At 43.5% G+C, this 22280-nt stretch overlaps 1 protein-coding gene across 1 annotated transcript in view; it reads left to right on the top strand.

Moving 5' to 3' along the window:
* Nucleotides 1–22280, top strand: part of LOC311506082 (voltage-dependent T-type calcium channel subunit alpha-1I-like) — a 141843-nt gene that overhangs the window by 110703 nt on the left and 8860 nt on the right. The window contains exons 27-32 of the mRNA XM_084569962.1: nt 2853–2986; nt 3943–4013; nt 8713–8791; nt 10617–10738; nt 12902–13351; nt 20135–20284. Of these exons, the coding sequence (XP_084426088.1) occupies nt 2853–2986; nt 3943–4013; nt 8713–8791; nt 10617–10738; nt 12902–13351; nt 20135–20284 (1006 nt within the window). The remainder of the gene's footprint in view (nt 1–2852; nt 2987–3942; nt 4014–8712; nt 8792–10616; nt 10739–12901; nt 13352–20134; nt 20285–22280) is intronic.

The raw sequence follows: 22280 nt of genomic DNA, 5'->3' as shown, positions 1-22280 counted from the left end.
ACAACCAACTGAATACCACTACCTCAACCTTCCTAACACTTTCTCATTCCCAGGGTGTCAAATACTGCCATTTTATCAAAGAGAAAGGTGCAGTTGGTGCCACTGGTCACCCAGTGTAGATTTTTAGATACTGAGGACAAGCCTGCAGGTCTTAAAAAGTTAAGCTTAGTGCCAAAATCTACATCTCCACAAACAGCCACTCGAGGCTGGTTCCGAAAGCTGGTTAGATGATTAAAATGTTCAACTTTACAACCGATATAAGCATGTTTAGTTTAACCCAAGACTAGAAACAGCTAGCTTGGCTTAAACCATAGCACCCCGCATTGTCTGTTACACCGAACCATCTGAAAATTTGTCATTTTGAGTGTTACTTCTGTTTGGAGAAGGGAAGTACCATCACTTTTTCTCATTGCATCCTTTGGACTATCACAAGCCCAACGCAAAATCTGAGGCTGAAAAATGAAGCCAACGTGGACATACAGTTCCTCAAATGACCACTTGAGACTGGCTCCAAAACGTGAGTCAATGCCCGTTGACCTCCATGTCAAAAAGTCCAACTTTACAGCAGAAATAAATGTGTTTACGGCCTAGTACAAAAACTAGGCTGGAGAAAAAGCTCATTTCTCTATTCACAACAACTGTCCATGGGAGAATTTTTATAGAACTCATCTGTTCTAATTACATCAATGCTTAGATTTATAAACAGTGTGGCCCAAAGTCAGTAGTCATAAGTCGCAGGACATTCACCACGGATGTTTGGGAGGTTTGGTGTAGGGGCCAAAACTGCTCAGGTTTAGGAAAAGATTTAGAGTTTAGGTTAAAATAGACAACATGTTGCCTGAAAATGAGTGACATTTACCTAAAGTCTCATTGCATCTGAAATTAAAGAGGATGGGTCAACATTGGGCAACCCTTGTGCATCTGTGCAATGGCAGCAACTCTGACGAAACATACGGCAACAGAATAGGAGGACATTTCTTATTTTTACATTGAAGTGGCGGCAGCTATAGATTTAGTAAGGGAGGGGTTCGATTTGTCCATTTTAGACTACTGTAGAAAGATGGCATGCTTTGTTTCTACACAGGGTCCTCTTCCACTAAAGCCTCATTCTAAAGCAACTAAAACCCAATGATCAGCATTGGAATCAGTTGCAAACCCCATTGTGGCACTTGGTAACTTTATTTGCATCTGTGGAACGCTGGCAAATTTGAGAAACCGCAGTATTTGACACCCTAGGGATGAAGATATGAGGACATTTCTGAAGAGGTGGCAGCTGTAGATTAACTACTTGGAAAGGGAGGTGTTTGGTTTTGTCCGTTTTAAGCTACTGTACAGAAAGATGCTCTGTGGACCAGGACCTGGTCCCTGTAGACATGAAGGCCTCATTCTAAACCAACCAAACCGTCAGTTTAAAGTATTATTATCAGCTAATGATAACACAATTATGAAAACTATATTTCATTTCTGCTCATAGATCCCACTTACTCCTGCTTTAATTTATTCATGGAAACATTGGACGTGTAATTGCTCAACAAAATCAGATTGTCTGTTAATTGTCTGCATGTGATACCGCTGCACTTTTCAATTTCTCCGTCTTGCTGTACTCACCTCTGTTTGAAAAAAAAAAAAAAAACACCTCAGCACTTGTCTGCTCACTCCCACGTTCATTTCCTCCGAGCTCAGACTAATTGATTTGTCACTTTCGTGGAGCGGTGACAAGACGGATGTCTTTTGAGGGATATGTGACAAGAAGATTTGGGAAGTCATATTTTCATCTGTGATTGGTTAAATGTCGTCGTCCTATTTTAGTCACTGAAGGGAAAGATGAGGTAGAGGGGAAATGGAGGAGGGGGAGGCTGGACTGATCAAAAAAATAATAAAAGGACGAATGAGTGATGAGATTAGAAAGAGATGGGCGGATATGGAGAGAATTAATCACACGGTTATCAGCTGCCACTTTTTATGTTGTCTCAGCAACACCATTGTGCGTAGGGTGGTTTATAGGTCGAGGTGACTCAAGGGCCAGCTTTAGAAATGGGTCATTGGAGTAGATCAGGTAACAATCACACAACATTTCCAGTGTTCCAAGACTAAGAGCGAAGGGAATATGAAAGTCAAAAGCATTTAATCCAAACCTGCCAGACAGCTTCTGTGTTCTTAATGTGTTAAAGTGATTAAACTAACGCGGCCCCGACCTTCTTTCGCCCTTGTGAGCAGGCGGGCGCTAGGAGAGGCAGATGAGAAGCAGACCCGCGGTCAGGGGAGTCACGCAGCAGAGGGAAACGTGAAATGATGTGCGTGATGATAATGAGTCACAGGTGGCGGCTGATACGCTGCCGTCACTGGCATTTTAAACGAGCTTCGTGATCGCTCAGACAAATGAGCCGGCGGTGCCAAATGTTTTAGCGCGCTGGCTGCCTCGCCGCGTGATCTCAAATCAGTCCAGTCTGACACTTTAATCACTTAACAATATGGATGCGGGTCGGTCAAGGGCTCGCTTTGTTTATGCCTCATACGTTCCTTGGTTTCGGAAAGTTCCTAGAGAGCTTCATCAGGACAAGCGACTGAAACAAAAACATGCCCTCAAGACAGACGTCGCGATGGCAATGGCTTCTTCATATTCTTGGCACCATCTGTTTCCCATCTGTCCTCTAGCCTTAAAATTAAATTATCTGACAAGCATTTTGCTGCACACGGCGGCTTTATTAAAGACATTGCGCACACGGCTTTTAGTGAATGAGGAAGAGAGCAGGTGATTTTTAGCATGATACCGTGTGTTTTTAAAACAGACTGTTGCTCACTTTCCTCCATCACATGATCACATGAGTGTGCACATGTGGGTTTTGCTCTAGATGGAACCAGTTGGACCTGGCCATTGTGCTCCTGTCGGTGATGGGCATCATCCTGGAAGAGATCGAGATCAGCGCCGCCCTGCCCATCAACCCCACCATCATCCGGATCATGAGAGTGCTGAGGATAGCACGAGGTACGCATGCATATGTCCTTTCCCCGCCGACGCTTCCTATGAAGACTTCCACTGATAGATAATATCTATTTATTCTTAGAGGTGTGTTAAAATGTGGCTGCCTTCAAATCGCACCGATGTCTGGAAGCTATCCATGCTAAGAGTTTAGCAAGATAAGGACCAGATAGCTTCCTGTAAATTCTTTCAGCAAAGCACAGTATTGATCTTATTGGTGTGTTGAAATGTCGCCGCCTTTGAGTGAAGCTCATGAGATTGTGGTAAAGAAATGGGAAGTCATGTACACAAGATGTTTGGTGTTCAAGTGGGAACATCACCTGTAGGAGGTGAGAACACCCTTGCAAGGCAACTGCTGACGTCTAAGAGCTAACAATTAGACGCCTATGATTGTGACATGGGAAGTTGTGAAGACAAAGTGCTTGGTGTCCAGTCGTGTGACGCAAGTTGGCATCTAGAGGCCACCAAGATCTGACAGTTTAACAAGTAAACAGACAGGTAACTTAATGTAGGAAATGAAAAGGCATAGTCCTGAGTCCAGTCCTGAAATCTGACCTCTCTGTTAATTTCTAATTACTAGGTTGATGTTCATATACTTGTACGTACTAGTTGTGTTGATGAAATGCTTGGTGTAAGCTAGAGGTGGTATCTAGAGGCCACCTAGGCTAACGGCTAACATAATGAAGGAAATCCAAATTCATAATGAAAGGATGAGTCAATCGGGAATTTAAAAAAAATCAACAACTCGTGAAAATGTCCACTTAAAAGGTTTCTAGCTAGAGAGAGAACAGATGAGTGCAAAAAGGATTTCAATTATATAGTATATAATGTGCCACTACAGTGAAGTGTCATGTGCGTACATGCATGTGTGTTTGTGTCACACTGACCTTGTCACGGTTTGAACCTGAGGGATTTCCCCCTAAATTAACATTCTTAAAAATCTCTCTCTTTCACACTGACAGTCCTGAAGCTGCTGAAGATGGCTACGGGAATGAGAGCCCTGTTGGATACAGTGGTCCAAGCCCTGCCTCAGGTACGACTCCGACGCCGTCTCTTCCTCTTTTCTTATTCACAGAGAGACTCACGGAGACAAAGTTGGCCAGTCTCAGTCAACAGCCGGGGGAGGGGGGGGCTTACGAGCCCCTCTCCTCTTTCTCTGCTGCCCTGTAGACAACTCTAATAGATGACTCAGTCGCGCCGCAGACTGGGAGCACATATGCGCGTACGTACGTACACACAGGCTTCGTCTGGCTTTCACCGTCAGCACCGTGGAGGGTTCCCAGACTCCCACTGAGACCTCGGTGTGCTAGAAATGGTTCCTAAAACCAGTCCGTGGTTCATTTAGCAGAGTGAGACACTTTCTAGGCCATCCACCATCGTTCCACTGCCTTACTAACTGCAAGGAGTGTCTGGTTGCTTTGTGGCATGGTCTAATGAATTAGACATAAAATGGGAAACAACTAATTTCCCACTGTATACAGTGCATATACTTCTATAGTTGAATGTCATTATGTCAATTTCATGCCTCAGAAACTTCATCAGTGTTCCCATGTCATTAATAACGTTTCCCTAGGGCTGTGTTCACTGTACGCTGATGTCTTTCTTGGGCCATTAGTTTATACTGAGTGTCAATTTGCGACTTGATAAAATTAGTAACATGGCAGCTCTTGAGTTATTTACACCCGGAGGCTGGGAGCGGCCCCGTCACAAGCAGCCGGGTCTATCGGAAACTCTTCAGGAAGTCAGGTGAGGTATAATAAAGAGCGGCAAAAGTGACCGCCAGCCCGTGTGAAGCTAGTCAGCGTTCCAATCCAACCCCGATAACCTGCAACCATGGACTCAACCTTCTCCTATTGGTCGAACTGATGCTAGTGCCCCAGTCTGAGCAGTACCGTCCAAGGGTGGAGCCACATTATCGATGATTCGCCCATCATCATTCGCCCCCAAGACTTGCCCGCATTAGCATTTGGTTAATATGTTGGATTATACACTACACTCATTATTAAAGCATCAAATAACTTAAAAGAAACTTCTCAGAAAAATTGACTCTTATATCAGCATTATATTAAGTACCTTAAATGACAGAAACCATCCTAGTTTTGCCAAAGTCCCATCCACTAACATGGAGGGGGCGGGGCTTATGACCTATGCTGCAGCCAGCTACCCTTAACTTGAAAGACAGAAGCTACTCTCCAGTCTGCAGAGTAGAAAATAACAATTATGTTTTATTGATGCCACAGTGAGGATCAATAATGGGTTTTAACCCGTCCATTCAAAAAGACAAGGGATAGTGAGCTCGCTCAGAGCTGTGGGCAGCCATGCGTTCAGCTACCTGAGCTCAGGGGGACTGCTCTTACCACTTAGCCCCATAAATATAGTTGGCTTACTCTTATTAATGTCTCACCTCTCTACTTCGTTCATATTCAGTTCATATAGACACAGAATGCAAATAACTTTGCTCTTGCGTCTGGCCGGGCTTTGTACACATCGCCTGTAGGTTCAAATTGTCCACTGTCTGGGTACCCCGCATATCGTAAATTTATTTGAGTGTTCCATATTCAGTTAAATATTCTCGGTGGCTTTCGGCTGTTTATTTAGCGGGCCGTACAAGCCAGCAGCATTTACTTAGTTAATTTAGACTGTAGGTTCAATTGTCCACTAACCGGGTGCTTCGCGTATCGTAAATTTATTTGAGGGTTGAGAAATATTTAGATATTTCTTTGTTTTTTAGCTGCTGAGCACGAGAACAAGTCATATTTCATAACGCATTGACTGTAGGTTTGAAATTACATGCTGCATACTGCCATTGACTAGGCCAGGTATCTGATAAGTTCTTGTTGGTTGGCAGCTAGCCAGCTGGCTGCTAGCCTGCTAGTGGTCTTTTTTTTTTTTTTTTCAGTAGGACAGGTCCTCTAAATGTGTGTTGCCTGGGATCTTGGCACAAGGGATTGTAACATCTTATCCTGTGTATTAACAAATACTACGACCGCACTTCAGATTCTGCTTGCTTTCCGCAGCATTTTTGCAGCTTCAATACCATCCTGATTTCCCAAATTACAGTCACGATAAAATAACTTAAAAATAAAAATGCATCAGAGGAATTTGCATTACCGTGTTATTTACTTTGACAGCCCTTCATGAAAAATCACAGCTTTGAGATGAGTGTAGAGTGGTAACACTCATTTCAAAGAAAGCAAATAAGCATAAATGACAAAATCTTCCCGAAAAGAAAAGCACAAAATCAGTAACTATACTCAGCAGTCTGATCCACCGGCGTCCATCTACACTAAGAAACAGGTGGTGCGGCGAAAGGAGGGCAGGTAGAGGTGAGAGAGAACAGATTCCTTCTGTTTCTTTTCTATTGATCCCCCTCTCATTAACACTGAGCCCTTTGCTCCGTCCCAAGGGCATCAGGGGAGGTAATTAAAACTCGAGCTAATTAAACAGTTCCAGGAGGTCTCCCTCTTGGTGCATGTGTGCGCATCGAGGTACTGAGAAACGGAACTGGAAGCCCTGCACCTGGTGAAAGATTTAACCTCGGGTGATATTAAGCCGCGTTCCACGTTGGAAATGAAATGGCGAGCGGCCAAATTTACCTCATGACAAAACATAGGGAGAGTGAAGATGATACTGACGTTTCAACAAAGGCTTCAGGGGCACAGCTGATCAAAAGAACAGGCAAATACTTATAAGAGGAGAGGGAATAAGGCTGCCAGGAGAATAACCGGGATGAAACGTAATCTGAATTAATAGGTCATGACAGGACATGGAGATGTGATCGGGATGGGGGATTAAGCGCAATAGTTCGTTGACGAGTTGTGGTTTGTTTTTTTACAGAGTAAGAAAACACAGTTTACCCACAAGCGTTCTCGGCGATGATGCAAATTGGCTGCAACATTCTGTTCACCAACGCTAATCGCCTCCATCGTGTTAGCAGAACACTCAGGACATTGGTTTTATCCTGTCTGTGCGTGGCTACCTTTATCATTTGATACGATGTTAGCATCTGTTCTCGTTTTTGAGGTAAATCCTGAAGTAAAAACTGAATACGTGCTCCTCTTTGCAAAATCTAGGTCGAAGAGAGTAGAGTTTTTCTCAAGTTGATCATCGGGTCAGAATGCACTGTTAAATTTTGACTTATCCTGGGACTCCTATAGATTCAGGTTCACTTGAAGCAGAGCTAACGTTGCAGAGATCTACTTGATGCAAACCTCTAAACAGGCACACGTGGAATGATTATGACAAATTAACCTCCACTATGCTCAGGCCAAGGGGACTCATTAGACTGTGCAGCCTCTAAAAAGTAGATTTTAATATTGTTTTACAGTGTATATTCTGCTAAATACCTCAGTTGTCCTCAAATAAGTTTTCACTACATCTTACAGCTCTTTATTATTCAACTGGCTGCCTTAATAAATCATTGAAACACAAACAGTCAATAAACACTGCAACAAATTTTGATTCAGGAGAAAGGCACAAAGATTTTTCCACCAAGCATGAGAGAGGTGCTTTTTTTTTTTTTAATCAATTCTGTTCTTTTGCTTGAAATGTCCTTGTCTGAAATTCCATTGCGATTCTATTTCATGTCGCCTAAATTGAATCTCACAGGCTTAATTGTTTGACTCGGGTCTAATTAACTGAGAGCTCTCTCTCTCCAAACCTGGCATAATTGTCAAAGTCCTCATCTTTCAACTGCAGCAATCCTGCTCAGAAACCTGCCTCAAGCATCTTGATGCAGTTTAATTTAATTTTCATAAGTGTTGATGCACGTTTGCGGCGCATCTTGAGTGCAGCTACATCAACAAGCATTTGTTAACAGAGCATTTATGAGACCATGTCTATGGACAAGGTAGCTTGGTGTAGCCATTTAGATTTCATTATGAGGCATGTTTCAACTGATATATAGAGAAAAAATACCTCTGCACGCAACTGGTTCATCCTACAACCAATTACACCAATGTTGCTGTTAACAAATTCAACTCCAAGGTGCTCAGATGATGATGCATGACTATGTTGCTGTTATTTTTCTCTCTATCACTGCGTGGCCTGGTAGATCTTAGCAAGAGCAAGATCAGCTCCAAACTGAGCGGTACCCAGTCCAACTTTCTGCCACAAGTAATTTATTGGGTGAAGAAGTTGGTCTGGCTTCCTGGGGCCATGAGCATCAGCACCCAAAACCCCCCTAAACTGCTCCTTGCACGGTGCTCACTTGGATGTGTTAAATGCAAAGAAATAAAGTCCCTTACACATGCGTACATATATCCACGGTCAATAAAGCTGATTTGATCTCCATTTGAAAGACAATTAACATCCGGCTGGCTTTTGTATCACCGTAATAGGATTAGATTTTGTGTTTACCGTCGAGCATCATCCCCATTAAAGCTGTGGCAACAGAAGGTTGTTCTGCGGTGGAACCGAGCCAAGTTCCAAAGCTCCGGGAATGAGTTTAGAAAAGCATTAGAGGTTCGGCTGAATCGAAGTGTCAGGGGGAAGTTGTGCTGCAGCTTTTAAACAAAGCTCCATACGTACCGGAACAAACTCTCATTGCAAACGTTTTGTTGTTGTCGCTTAAAGACTTTTGATAATGTTCCAGTTTAAGGTTTAATGTTTGTCACCGTGTGCATTAGACGATGACATAACCAGAGCAAAAGAAAAACTCTAATGCTGTTTATGGAGCATGCTGTTGCTGCAGATGCTGCTGCACGTTAAGACGTTTCCTATCTGTGTTTCAGGTGGGTAACCTGGGCCTGCTCTTCATGCTACTGTTTTTCATCTACGCCGCCTTAGGAGTAGAGCTGTTTGGAGAACTTGGTGAGTTCACACGACACCCAGTTGCACTGCTATGAAATAGTTGCGACACGTTCGCAAAGCTTCTGGCAACCTCAAAGATTACAGCACCGGCTGCATTGGCGATACTTGAAGTTACTGGTGGTGACTGATTTCTGGAGGCAGCACAGCAATTTATTGTAGTTTTTGATAAAGAAGTCGGGAGTTAAATGGGCTTTTTCCATCATTCTGGGAGCAACGTGATCAGATTTGAGTCTGTTAACAGGTGTTGTGACCTGGTTGATGAGTTGGAGGTGTGCAGCTCTTCATTCAACAGCTCTCTGAGGCTCCTCCTCCTCCTCCACGTTTTGACGTTTGACCCACTTTCAAAAAAAAAGAAAATTGCAGAAATTCTTTTGTTTCTCAACCCAATTCAAATCATTGTGATCAAAGTGGTTCTGCTGCTGTGGAGCATCGAATCTGCTGGAGATAGAACATAAGAAGAAGTTTGTTTTTTCCTCTGGCTTTATTCAGAACATTAAACTGATCCAGTATAAGACGAACCAAGATGTCTCACCGTCTCCAACGTTGCTGTCCACATGGATTCCAGCTTCTTGTTTCAACAACTGGTTGTTTTTCTACCTCCATGTTTCTGTTCCTCCTGGAAACTCCTCACCTGATGTTTTTTTACCCTGCGTGGAGCAGACATGCTCAGAGAGAATGGATTTATTCCACTAACCAGAGAGAAACAGGTTATCAAAGGTTTACACCGCCTCTTATCAGAATCAGAATCAAAAACAGAATCAGAATTCTCTTTATTTCCACATATTCACACATGTGAGGAATTTGTACAATACACGTACACATAAGTCCAGAAAATCAAAAGAAATAGACAAAAAAATATATATAAATATTATGATTCAGAATTCCTTCTGATCAGTCTCTTCTGATTGAGGCATTTTATTCTGACTACTAGTGGAATACTAATAAATACAGAGACAGAATTTTGGTTTTAATGCCAACATCAAAACCCTCCTGTCCTCGCAATAATATTAATGATATATTTTATTATTTATTACCCATTATGCAAACCCTAAAACTCTTTAAAGACATAAAAAACAGCAACATATTTAAAAGCATTAGACTTTCTTCTAGCTCGATTAATCTTGATCGTGTACATCTTGTAATGAAAGGATTACTCCTGCTACTGGAAAGGGGGATATTTAACGCAGACATTCAACATATGTCCCCATCTGTCCCAGCGGGTAAATAAAAATGTGATTTCAAATTCCTGTGCTCTCATTATGATGAAGTCGGCTTGTGCGCATAAAAGCACTTGTACTGGCATTGCCGTACAAGTATTTCCTTTTTTCCATTTGTGCGTTCTGTCTCCTGCAGTCAGACAGCCTTTAGGGAATCAGCCCACACTCCGGTATTCTGATACACAAGCAATGTCCCTGAAATATCCACACGGAGGCTGGATGATATATTTCCCCAAACTGTCACATTTCCCTTTTGTGCCGCAGCTACAGCGAGTGCCAGTGTTGCTTGTGAATGGCAGGATTAGTGGCAAATGTAGATTTTTTTTTCCCCATGCTTGAGGCCGTTCTTTAGATTATCTCGAGATATAAGCACGCTTTGGTATTGATGTGATAACGGATTGTGTCTGCTAGGGCTGGTTAGGACAGTCGTCCAGATACGGTGCATGCCTGTTTGTAGCTTTTGTCATTTGAAGGGTTGTTATAATTCTATCTCTTCTTGGTCCCCTCTCCTCTTTCTCTTGTTCCCATCACCACTTCCTCAAATTTTTCCTCATCCCTCCTCCTCCTCCTCCTCCCGCTCCATCCACTGACCTCACTCTTACCCTCAGTTTGCAATGAAGACTACCCATGTGAGGGTATGAGTCGTCACGCTACCTTTGAGAACTTTGGCATGGCCTTCCTTACCTTGTTTCAAGTCTCCACGGGCGACAACTGGAATGGCATCATGAAGGTACGAAATCATTTAGTTTGAATGTCGCCTTTTTTGTTGTTTTGTTCTTCTAACGTGTTCATGTGGCGTTGAAATCACCAAGTTCCCCAAGTTCAAGCAAAAAGTTAGAAAGCAAGGCAGGACCCAAACGCAACATTGAACAACATATAGCCTTTACTCCACAGACGACTTGATAAAGGAAAGGCAGGGCTATATGTACACTCAAGGGCTGATTGGTTAACAAAAACAGGTGGAACCAATGAAGGGGGAGTAGACAATTACAGCTGGGTGAACAGAAAGGAAGTAAAACCAACAAAAAGACACAAGGACAAGAATCTTTTCAAAGTAAAACAAGAACGTACGTGGAAACCCAAAGACCGAAAATGAAAGGGAGTAGCAGAAGGAACAAGATGCATACATGTGATTAAAGCATACATGCAGCATCTAAACATGATACAACGGGATATGGCTGATTGGTGTTACATGAGAGATTGATAGTAACTAAGGTGGGAATGGGTAAGTATAAGATATGAACACTTGGCAGGTTTGAGGGAACCAGGACCAAGGTCAGAACAGAACGATACAGCCGAGACTAAAGTGGTTCTGACTGAAGTCGGCGAAAACTTTGACTTGCCGAGCTGTTGACAGCATGCACGCAGAAACTAGTCCTAACCCAAACTCATTCTGTTGCTCGCAAGCTGCATGCCAGTGTGGGAGACAAGTCCCTGGTTGATGAATCATGTGTCATGTCTCCCCTGATCCGTTTGACTCCGCATTGTCGGGGAAACACTTTAAGAACTGTAAAAAGCACACGAACGCAACCATGTCGAAGAAAACTAAATCCCAACTAGGGAGCTGAGTCCGTCAGAGGAGCATGTGAATGCACCATTAGCTCGACGCTACTTTACATTACAGTGCGTTAACAGGCAGACTCCCAATCATTCCTCTCCAACGATACTTAATAATGAGAAAGAAATGTGCTTGCTCAGCTTCGGGATCACAGATTTTCTAACAGATGTAATGGGGTGTGAGTTTGCCTCACAGCGTCCACACACACATTTCCCTACCGCCCCACCAGCTACTGCGTCTCCTCCTCAAGCCTCGGCTGCGGAGGGAATAGGAGATTGCGCTGGAGCGGGTCGGCCGTGGACCATTAAACACACTCTGGATAGAGGCGGCGTGGTCGGTAGCGAGCCACAGATGCTACCCCCTCAGAGTAAATCTCTGCCGTTTTAGCCAATAACTCACTGCCCGAGCTCTGAGAGGAGTCTTGGGTTTGGTGAGAGGCAGGTGAGGCAGGGAGGTAATTAGTCATGCACCGGCGGCGGAGAAGAGAGAGGAAATAACAAGGGAGAGTGCAGTCGGGAGAAAAGGAGGCCCCGGCAAATTCTAATAAGAGTGAAGATGAGAGGAAGGGGAGAGGGGTTAAAAGGACCTGACCACTTACTATTCTCTTTCCCCGCTCCAGAAGGGAAAATAAAAATGAAAAAGCAGCAAGGGAAGGGCGAGCGGCATGTGCGGGTTTTAGAAAATGGAGGCTCGGGACGGAGGCGGGAGTGAAGGGTGTGTAAACATCAATCTGAATTAGGCAGAAAAGACCAGCTTCAGCACAGAGGGCTAGGGCGGTTACGTGCGGTCACAGCCCGGGTGAGATATGTGCACTTCCTCCAGAAAACACTTTGGTTCTGGTCTGACTGAACTCTGCTGAAAAATGTTTTGCATGGAAGTAAATGGGGCAGCGCAGTGGAGAGGTGGTGGTTAGCACTGATGCCTCACAGCAAGAAGGTTCTGGGTTCGAATCCATCGACCCACTGTGGCCTTTCTGTTTGCATGTTCTCCCTGTGTCTGCGTGGGTTCTCTCCAGGTACTCCAGCTTCCTCCCAACGTCCAAAGACATGCTGGTTAGGTTCATTGGTGATTCTAAATTCTCTATAGGTGTGACTGTGAATGGTTGTCCTGTGATAGACTGGAGCCCTGTCCAGGGTGTACCCCAGGGTGTACCCCAGGGCGTACCACTGGACAGGTCCCTCATGCCCAATGACATCTGGGATAAGGCCTCAGGAATAAACCTGATCTTCTTTTTCACCTTTGTAACTTCATCTAAAAGATAAAATGTGTTGTCTTGATTGTTCCCTGTCACTTGGACTTGCTCCTGACCTCCCCCTCTTTCTTCTGCCCCACCAGGACACATTGCGGGAGTGCCCGCCAGACCACGGCACCGACGTGGACTATGCCTGCAATCCGAGCCTTCAGTTTATCTCGCCCATGTACTTTGTCTCCTTTGTGCTCACCGCCCAGTTTGTGCTCATCAACGTGGTGGTGGCCGTGCTGATGAAGCACCTGGACGACTCCAACAAGGAGGCCCAAGAGGAGGCGGAGATGGATGCAGAAATTGAGCTGGAGATGGCCCAGGGCACCCTCTGTTGCATGGGCGCCCCCAGTTTTGGAAGTGGGGTGCCAGACAAAGGACTGGCCGCCGCCGGCCCCGGATCAGGACTCGGAGGCACAGCGGGGGTTAAGGAGGGAGGAGGTGTCCGGGGAGAGAGGGGCGAAGGAGGGAGGAGGATGCAGCACGAGGCACAGCGGACGTACAACATCCACGACTCCAACCGGAGCCTGTACTCGCCAGCACAAGTGAGTTTGTCTGAGTGTGGTTGTTTGGGGATGGTGTGAAAGACCTATTTTGTATGTTTGGCGTTTGAGTGTGAGGGTGAGTTTGTGTCTGCAAGTAGGGATGTCTCAAGACAATGCACGGGATCACCAAAATCAAGGCTTTTGAAGAGAAAGATGCCTGAAAAAAATGATGTCCCTGTTAAAAAATCAGCTCGAGATGCTTTTGGGCAAAAAAAATCCCAAAATGTAAAGGTCCGTCGCGTCTATTTTAGCCTCATGCTACGTTCACTCCAGAAGTGAGAGCGCGACAAACTGTCGGGGCGAGACGTAAAAGTTGAGCTGGCTTCAACTTTTTTGTCGATCGTCTGATGCAGTGACATGTCAACCAATTGCTTCACAGGTTGCCATGTTATATAAACACTCGATGCTCGTTGCAGAACCCCCGATCGTAACCGAGCGCTTAAGTGATGCTCCGAAGCCGCCTCGCCGACAATGTTGCTGGCTCGGTCGGGTATCACAATTATCAGAATATGAGTCTAGTGACGCGACGGCTGGATTTTATTAGGAGGCGTATTTCAGCGCCCTTCAGTAGACCTTTGCAGGAGCAGAATCCGTTCCCAATGGAGAGACTCCATATAAACTTTACTTTTTTGTTACTTTACTCTCTATATTAACAAAAATGTAATTCCAGTTGCAGAAATAACTTTTCAATTTTAACGATAAACGTGCAATTTCGACACATTGCTGCCATCTACTGTTTAGTTCTGGGTCTCAGTGTCGCATTATGTCCGTAACTCTTACTAAAAGAGTTTGACCCCCTAGTGGACACATTAGGAATAGCAGTTATTTTTATTTAAAGATTTTGCACTTAAAAGTCTTCTATGTAATTTCCGCTCCTTGCAAATTCTTCCCGTGGGACAGATTGGACCCTCTGGCGGGGCTTATGTCTGGTACCCCTGCATAAAACTCAAGCTGTATGATACTTCTGAAGTGTCGCTGTTGGTTGCAATCTGTAGTTGTGGAGATAAAGAGAAGTTGCATTAGTAGTGACACCTTTCTGCAGCTCACTGTGTCCTACTATAAGACTGCATGTAGTAGGAAATGATGGAAACGAATCCTTTAGATACTTAAAACCCATACTTTAGTAACTGTAATACAGGCACACTTTGTGCTGAGTATGTAGAGCAATATATAAGCAGGTGTACATGGACCGGACATAACATGAGCAGATACTAGAGAGAGAAGGTTTTTGGGTCAGAAACCGTAAATGAGACATCCCTACTTGTACGTCTTCTCTGCCTGTCAGTTTGCGTCTCTTTACACAGTATCAGTGCACCAGTTCACGCGGAGAAAATTACATATTTGATGCACGAGCTGGAAGAGAATACAAAAGGGGTAAACAATATGTCAGTAATTTCTGTACAGTGTCTATCCGAATTGGCGCTGATGCTCGGAGAGAGTAGAAGAATCGCGTCTTTATTTCTTCTCTGGGGCGTTTACTGACGGATGCATTGACTAAATATTCGGTTTGTTGGAGCGTTTTTTCCTTTTTGTCTTTCTTTTTCCCTTTTCGTGTGAAGGAACGGAGGGCAGGAAGGTTAAACACGTACGTAAAGTAAAGAGATGGATGAAGAGGCTGTGAGAAATGTTGCACAGCTGCAAACAGGAGTCGCCCAAAATTGAACCGCAAACATAAAGCGATATTGTGCAGATGAAAAGCTAGGTCGTGTGGTTTTTCTTCCCTGTTGTCATAGCGACCGGTTTTGTCGGGCAAGGAGGGGTGAGACATTTTAAACTGTTAAGCTTTTTCATTTAAGCTTTATTAACCTTTCAACGGTCACGCGAGACATGCGTGCGTCTGCAGACTTAAGTGCACAGCTTACATGTTTGAGATCATAGTTTTTCTGCCTACACCTCCCTCTCTCTCTCTCTCTCTCTCCCTCCCTCCCTCCTCCTCTCTCGTTTGTGCTCAGCGGGGACACACATTATGAAATCTCTAATGATAGTCTGAGCGATCCGAACTGAAACACAGATGAAGATGACTCACCGGCTCCTGTGAAGAGTTTCACCTTTGTGGAGCTAAACTTGGCAACGCGGAGCCATTTTTAGTTCAGTGTTGGCTGACGAGGGAAGTTAATGCGGACCAGGGAGAAAACATTGGCAGCATCCTCCCCCTCTTTCTTTCTTTCACTCTCTCTCTCTCTCTCTCTCTCTGGTTCTCTGTCTTACAAGTGACGCAGCGAGCGATGTGGCAGGCCCGGCGAGATTTGTCCAGTTCCTGGGTTTGAGCGTGTGCCAGTTGTGGAGGAATATGTTGTCCCGAACACTGTGACAACGCACATTTTTATAACTGTATGAGCTTTGCCAATAAATAAAAATAATTGTCCTTGCTACGCTATATTTAGAAATGAAGTATTACCAGGAACTTTCAACGGGAACTACTGAGTAGGAGGTACTCTGTGTGTTTCCACTGCAGTGTCAGGAGTGGGGTCTAAATTAAGTTCCGGGGAAATCATTATCGTCATTTTACCCCCAAAAAGTTCCCACTCAGGGGGTTAGTATATTTCAAAAATACAGGAACTTTCGGGGCTGCAGCAAATTGCCTCCTCGATGCTTATGGTTGTTGCAGTGTTGTTCTGATGCCTTATACGGTGTTCTGATCTTCTTCACTCCATATTAGACTGGACTGGAGCAGGTTGTTGTGTAGTTGCACGCAAAAATAGTATTGAAGAAGGTGCATTTGTCAAATGGACTGATTTGTCTAATCTTCATGGGTTTTTAAACCGCCATGGACAGCATTTTAAAGAACCTCTTGGTTCCTTGAAAGAAGTTCCTGGGATCAAAAGTTCTAGATGCTCTATGCGGGCATATGGCTGTAGTAATGTTGGGTTCTTGGGACTGAAAGTTCTGAGTTTCAGTTTTCTTACTATTGCATATTTATGTTGTAGTTCCTTGAGACAAGTTCCTGGGAATAAAAATTCCTTGTTCAATGGCTGGAGGCGTGGCAATAGAGTTCTTTGTTTTGTAAACTTTTTATAGTCGTCCATGGTGTGTTTATACTCAAAGCTAGAGTGAGAAATAGATCAGACAGGATCTGAAGATACTAATGTATTCTGTAATATGCTCTGTGGAAAAGTCTGACTAACGGAGACTGGGGTTTGACTATGTGTGTCCGGCATTCAGGCGTTTTGAATCTGATTTGTTGCCACTGCTCGTTTCTATTCCAGCGTTGACCCAATGACCCCATATGGATCACAGTTGCATTGTCTTGCATAGTTGGTAGTTTTATAGTTGTGTACAAAAATCACCAGAAAGAAAAGCAGGCATTGCTCTTTCGTTGGACTCATTTCCATAATCTTTAGACAACCAATAGTCCGAAGGAACATTTTAGTTCCTGCAACTCAAAGTTCTGTGTACTTCTGGTGCAGATATGATGATAGAAAATAGTTTTCAAACATGTCAAGGCAGAAGAACGAGTCTAATTAGCATAATTGTTATAATGTGTTGGAAACAGGCAACCAACGATTTTAAGGAACCTTTTAAAAAGTTCCTGGGACTAAAGGTTCCAGATACTTTGGGATGGGAATATGATTTGGTTTCCATTATGTCAAGTTACTGTAGTAATCCATGACATTTATACACTCAAAACTAGAGAGAGAAACAGATCAGATGAGATGTGATGAATCTGAGAGTATTTTAATATATTCTATATTACCTGCATTATTGCCACCTGCTGGACTGGAGTGGCGCCAGGTAGTTGTAGAGTTAGCCGGAAAAACAGCTGTTCCTTTTTGGATCAGTTTGGTACTTTTTAGTTCCTTAAATAAAAGTTCCTAGGAGTAGAAGTTCCAGGAACTTGTGTGGGAATATGGCTGGCTAATCTTAAAACTGTGTTGGAAACGTGTGATCTTTTGAAAATGGTGGAAACAACAACAACAACAACCAGTGATGTGAAGGGAGTTCCCCAAAAAAGTTCCTGGTACTAAAAGACGAATTTACTTTCAGTGGGGACATGGCGGTAGAAATGTTGGTTTCGAATATGTCACGTTTATGCAGTTGTGATGTATTTATACTCAAAGCTAGAGGTCTGATGAGCTTATGTGTTCTATAATTTGCCATTTTCTACACAGTGGAAGAGTCTACCTTTTTGACTGCAGTGGCGAAACACTGGTAATATATTGCAGAGGGCCTAAAGGAGACTCTGTAAGAAGTCAGGGAGGGAGAGTCAAGGAATAAGAGAGATAATAGCTGAGCCAGTGACAGTCAGATGGAGGCAGTAATTAATTTCAGCCCTCCACTCTCTCTCTCTCTCTCTCTCTCTCTCTGTGCTTCCATTCCCTGTAGACGAGCCCTATTGTTGTCCACTAATACAGTTATTAATGGAGGCTAGCACACAGGCCACCGCAGTCAATCAAACATTATTTTTATATTAAGGCCTCCACCTACGCAGAACAGACTATCTTGGGCCCGTCTGTGAGCGCGAGACGGAGAGGGAGTTTATTTAATGCATGCATGTATTGAGCTGGAGACGGCCGCCAGTCCTGGTGCCAAACAGTAGCACCGCAATGCTGTTTCATAAACCAGAGAGATGCAACGCTGGGAGTACAGTAACCGTGCAATCTGACTGAACCCCCTCATTTTCAAAGCACTAGCGATCGTAATATAACCACGTGAGTCAGAAATGTGTCTTTGCATAACACGTCTAAGTATAGTCCTGCACGCAGCGTCGTGGAAACGTGTTATGAAAATCGGCATGCGTGGGGGGGGGATCCAAGACGAGTGACCTTATTATCCATCTATCGGGATATATCTGCTGATGTAATGGAGTTATTTTGGCTGTGCTGCGGGCGCGATGCATCCACTTCATTGTGAAATACGGCGCCCTGCCAAGAAACACGGAAATCTTTTTACATTTTTAAGTAGTTACTATTATTTCTTTTTCTTCCTCTGCAAGAAGGGTCTCTGGGAAAGACAATCTGGCAGACGAGAGCCGTGCAAGCAAGGGATCATTTAAGTTGCACAGAAAATAAAATAATAAATAAATAAAAAAGCCTTGAGTGATTCCATCTAAATTGCTTTAGACCCAATAATACCCGGAGCGCAAGGCAAATGCTCAAATCTTAAATTGTTTCAACGAGGTATTGAACAGCCTAATTGAGGTGATATATCAACTGTAATTGCGCCTCTCTCCGCACGTAAGGCTTTGATAGTAAGATTATGTGATACTTGGCTAATGAGGGTTTGGAGTTTTATTATTGAGGAGACATATTTTTGCCGTGGAGGAAAATGTTTAGCTCAAATAAATATGTATATAAGCAACAGAACACATGATCAGAGATGCTGTCTTAATTTCTGCTCAGGGATTTTTGAAATAAAGGAATATGTGATGTGTGTGGGCGCATATGAAGATGAGGCAGCAGTAATCCAAAGGAACCTTTCAGTTCCTTGAAAACGGCTCCTGGGACTGAAAGTTCCTGGTATTTTCAGTGTAGACGTGACTAGAGATATTGTTTTCCGATATGTCAAGTTACTCTAGTAGATGTTTATATTCTCAAATCTAGAGAGAGAGATAGATCAGATTAGATGTGATTACATGCATTACCGCCACCTGCTGGACCGGTGGCAGCAGGTTGTGGCATAGCTGTGCACCAAAATGAGGTGGACGGATATCCAGGAACTTGTGCAGGAATATGGCTGTAGAAGTTTTAGTTTCAAATAGATGGTTATACTCAAAGCTAGAGAGAGAAACAGAAATGAGGATGTGGTATGCACTGTACTTGTGTGAGTATAATCTTTACCGTGTGGTGAAAACATAAGGAACCAGTCATCTGAAGGAAGTTCCTGGGACTAAATGGTCCAGGTACTTTTGCAGTGGACTAATCTGCATAATATTTAAAGTGTGGAAATGCAGACAATCAATGATGTTAAGAAACCTTTTTTTAAAAAAAAAAAAAAAAAAAAAAGAATGTTCCTAGGACTAGAAGTTCCAAGAACTTGTGCCGGAACATGACTGCAGAAGTTTTGGTTTCAAACAGGTGATTATATCCACAGCTTGAGAGAAACTGAACTCAGCATGTGGTGTGAAATGTACTTGTGTGTTCCTCTTTACAATGTCTAGAAAGCATAGGGAACCAATGGTCTGAAGGAAGTTCCTAGGACTAGAAGTTCCAGGAACTTGTGTGGGAATACAGCTGTAAAAGTTAGGTGGTTGTACCCTCATCTAGAGAGAAACAGAAATGATGATGTGGTGTGAAATGTACTTGGTGGTGAAAACATAGGCAACCAATGATCTGAAGGAGGAAGTTCCTGGGACTAAAAGTTCCAGGTACTTTGGCTGTGGACTAATCTGCATAATATTTAAACTGTGGACAACCAACAATGTCAAGGAGCCTTTCAGTACCTTTTTTTTTAAAAAATGTTCCTACAACTTTCCAGGAACTTGTGCGGGAATATGGATGCAGAAGTTTCAAATAGGTGGTTATACTCAAAGCTAGAGAGAAACAGAAATGAGGATGTGATGTGAAATGTATTTGTGTGTGTGCGTGTGTGCATATGAACATAATGTGTGCGTGTGTGTGTGTGCGTGAGCGTATAAGGAACTAAAGTAAAGTATACGTACGTGCGCACACGGGCTCTTGAATAACCCTTACGATGGTGTATGCATTTCCCTGCGTGTTCTCTGTCCTCGCATGTTTCGCATGTGCACATGTTTGCGCCCCTGCGTGCACTCTGGTCTGCCGGCCTGCGTCCCGTGTGTACGTGTCCGTGCGTGTATGTGTGTGTGTTTGTGTGTATGTGTTCCAGGAGAGCCAGTGGTTGGACAGCGTATCTCTCCTCATCAAGGATACGTTGGAGGGGGAGATGCTGATGATCGACAACCTCTCCGGTTCGGTCTTCCACCACTACTCCTCTCCTCCGCCCGTCTGCAAAGACTGCAAGGGCCACCCGCAAGAGGTACCACCCTGAACACACATGGATATGTATGCAACACACATACACACACACACAACATCATCCTTAAAGGCTCGCATTCACAAGCGAAACAGAACCACATGGATTAATTTATTTGGTTAAACATTTACTTGTGAGGGGAGCTACTCACCGGGCCTCACAGGACCAGCCTGGAGTCCCACATATCAATCAAACGTCTAAGAATCACTTCAATTTATCACGCTGAATAATTCACCAGTGTTAAAAATACTCCCACCTCAGAGTGAGGCGGCCGGCATTGACAATTTGTCACGAGTTTGACACGTTTATGACCCCATTAGCAGTGCTATTTAAAAAAAATAAAATAAATTAAAAAAATAAGCCCAGCAGCAAATCTAGTCATTTTCTGGGCATACGTTATATTCGCAGGTGAATTTGCAGTCTGCAGCTGTTTGCTGCTGCTGCTGCTGCAGTTCTCTGGGTAGAGTCAGAGAGAGCAGCAGGTTTGGTCGACTAAAAAGCAGTCGTATCGAAGTATCAGGGTGCTTTCACACCAATCGTTCGTACTCCATTGGCGAACGAATGAACCGCGCTGAGCCTAGTTAGATGCCTGGTTTCAGTCTGACTGCAGCAGTTCATTTTGCAGTGTGAACACTCTTCATCTACAAGCGGACAACTACATTATAATTAAATGCCAGTGCTCATATTGGCTGCCAAAGCTTCATTTGCCATTTGATTATTTTCCCTGATTCCTGAAATCCAACTGTCCTGCAAAATTATGACCAACCGCTAATCTGCAAGAACGTAGCGTTGAGGGCGTGTGAGGATGTTGTGATGTGAAAGCACCTTAAACAACTGCAAATCCAAGAATCAGTGTTTAGCGGAAGGGGATAAGAAGCTACACCTTCAATTTCTTGTTAAATTAATGTTAAGATTTTAATTTTTTGCATTTTTGTTTTTTAACATTTGTTTAACATATTTAAACACTGCAGCGTTCTTCAGTCCTGGTAGACAATCTTTTTAATTTAATTTAATTTATTTTAATTTGATTTAACTTAATTTAATTAAATTTTAAATCAATAATTTTATTTTATTTTATTTTAATATTTTTTTTATATATATAAATATAAATATAATCATTTTATTTTTCTCTTTTTTCCTTTCTTTGAGCTAGGGTTCTTTGTAAAAATGTAAATTCCCCAAATACTACAAATTTAATCATCTACCTTCCTGTACAGTGCATAAATATATATAAGTGTGTATAACTATATGCAAACATACAGTCTCTGCAGTTTCTAGTGTCGATGATCTCATTTTAGCCTGTGTCAACCAAACTATTACCTCTGCAAAACTCTGAACACACACATTGATGAACACAGAAGCTAACCCTGACGTACTGGCAACTGATTGCATGCATGCAGGGACATACACAACAGCAACAACTGCACGTAGTTCCATGGATATCCAGCGGCCTCATTCATCACACAAAGCAGTCTGAATGGAAAGTGCTTTATGCAGCGTGTCACATCCTGTATGTGCTGTTAGACTGCGGGATAACAGGAAATCGCAGCCTGTTAATTATCCAGTAAGAAACAAAGGCAGCTTCCCATGTGTGCAGAAATGTGGATTAATGAGGCCCCGCGCATGCACACTGTACTGTACACACATGCAGCCGTTCTGTATGCATGCACGCACCGACGATGTCCTTTTACCTGCGCCTCCGTTTTTAGGGTGTCTTGTAAACAGGAGCTCCTGCATAAAAAAAAAACACTCACAAACATGAGTCCTGTGTCGGTGTTGTCCATCACGGTGACAAAGTGCAGCGGGTCAGCTCAGAAGAAGCAATAACTGGGCTCCACACACCTCCACACCTGTCAGCCATGCTTTCTGCCTGTCTGCAGATACTGTCAACCCATCAATCTTCCCTCCCCTCTTTTTATATGCTTCCTCTCTCCATTTGTCCCTGCACTCCTCCGACTATCCCTCTGTCTCGCTCTGATTTATTGTATGATCTTATCGG

This window comes from Chelon labrosus (assembly GCF_963514085.1).
Source record: "Chelon labrosus genome assembly, chromosome: 21".
In the NCBI taxonomy this organism is placed as follows: Eukaryota; Metazoa; Chordata; class Actinopteri; order Mugiliformes; family Mugilidae; genus Chelon; species Chelon labrosus.
The sequence above is the reverse complement of the archived record's forward strand: the minus strand, read 5'-3'. Positions and strand labels throughout refer to the sequence as shown.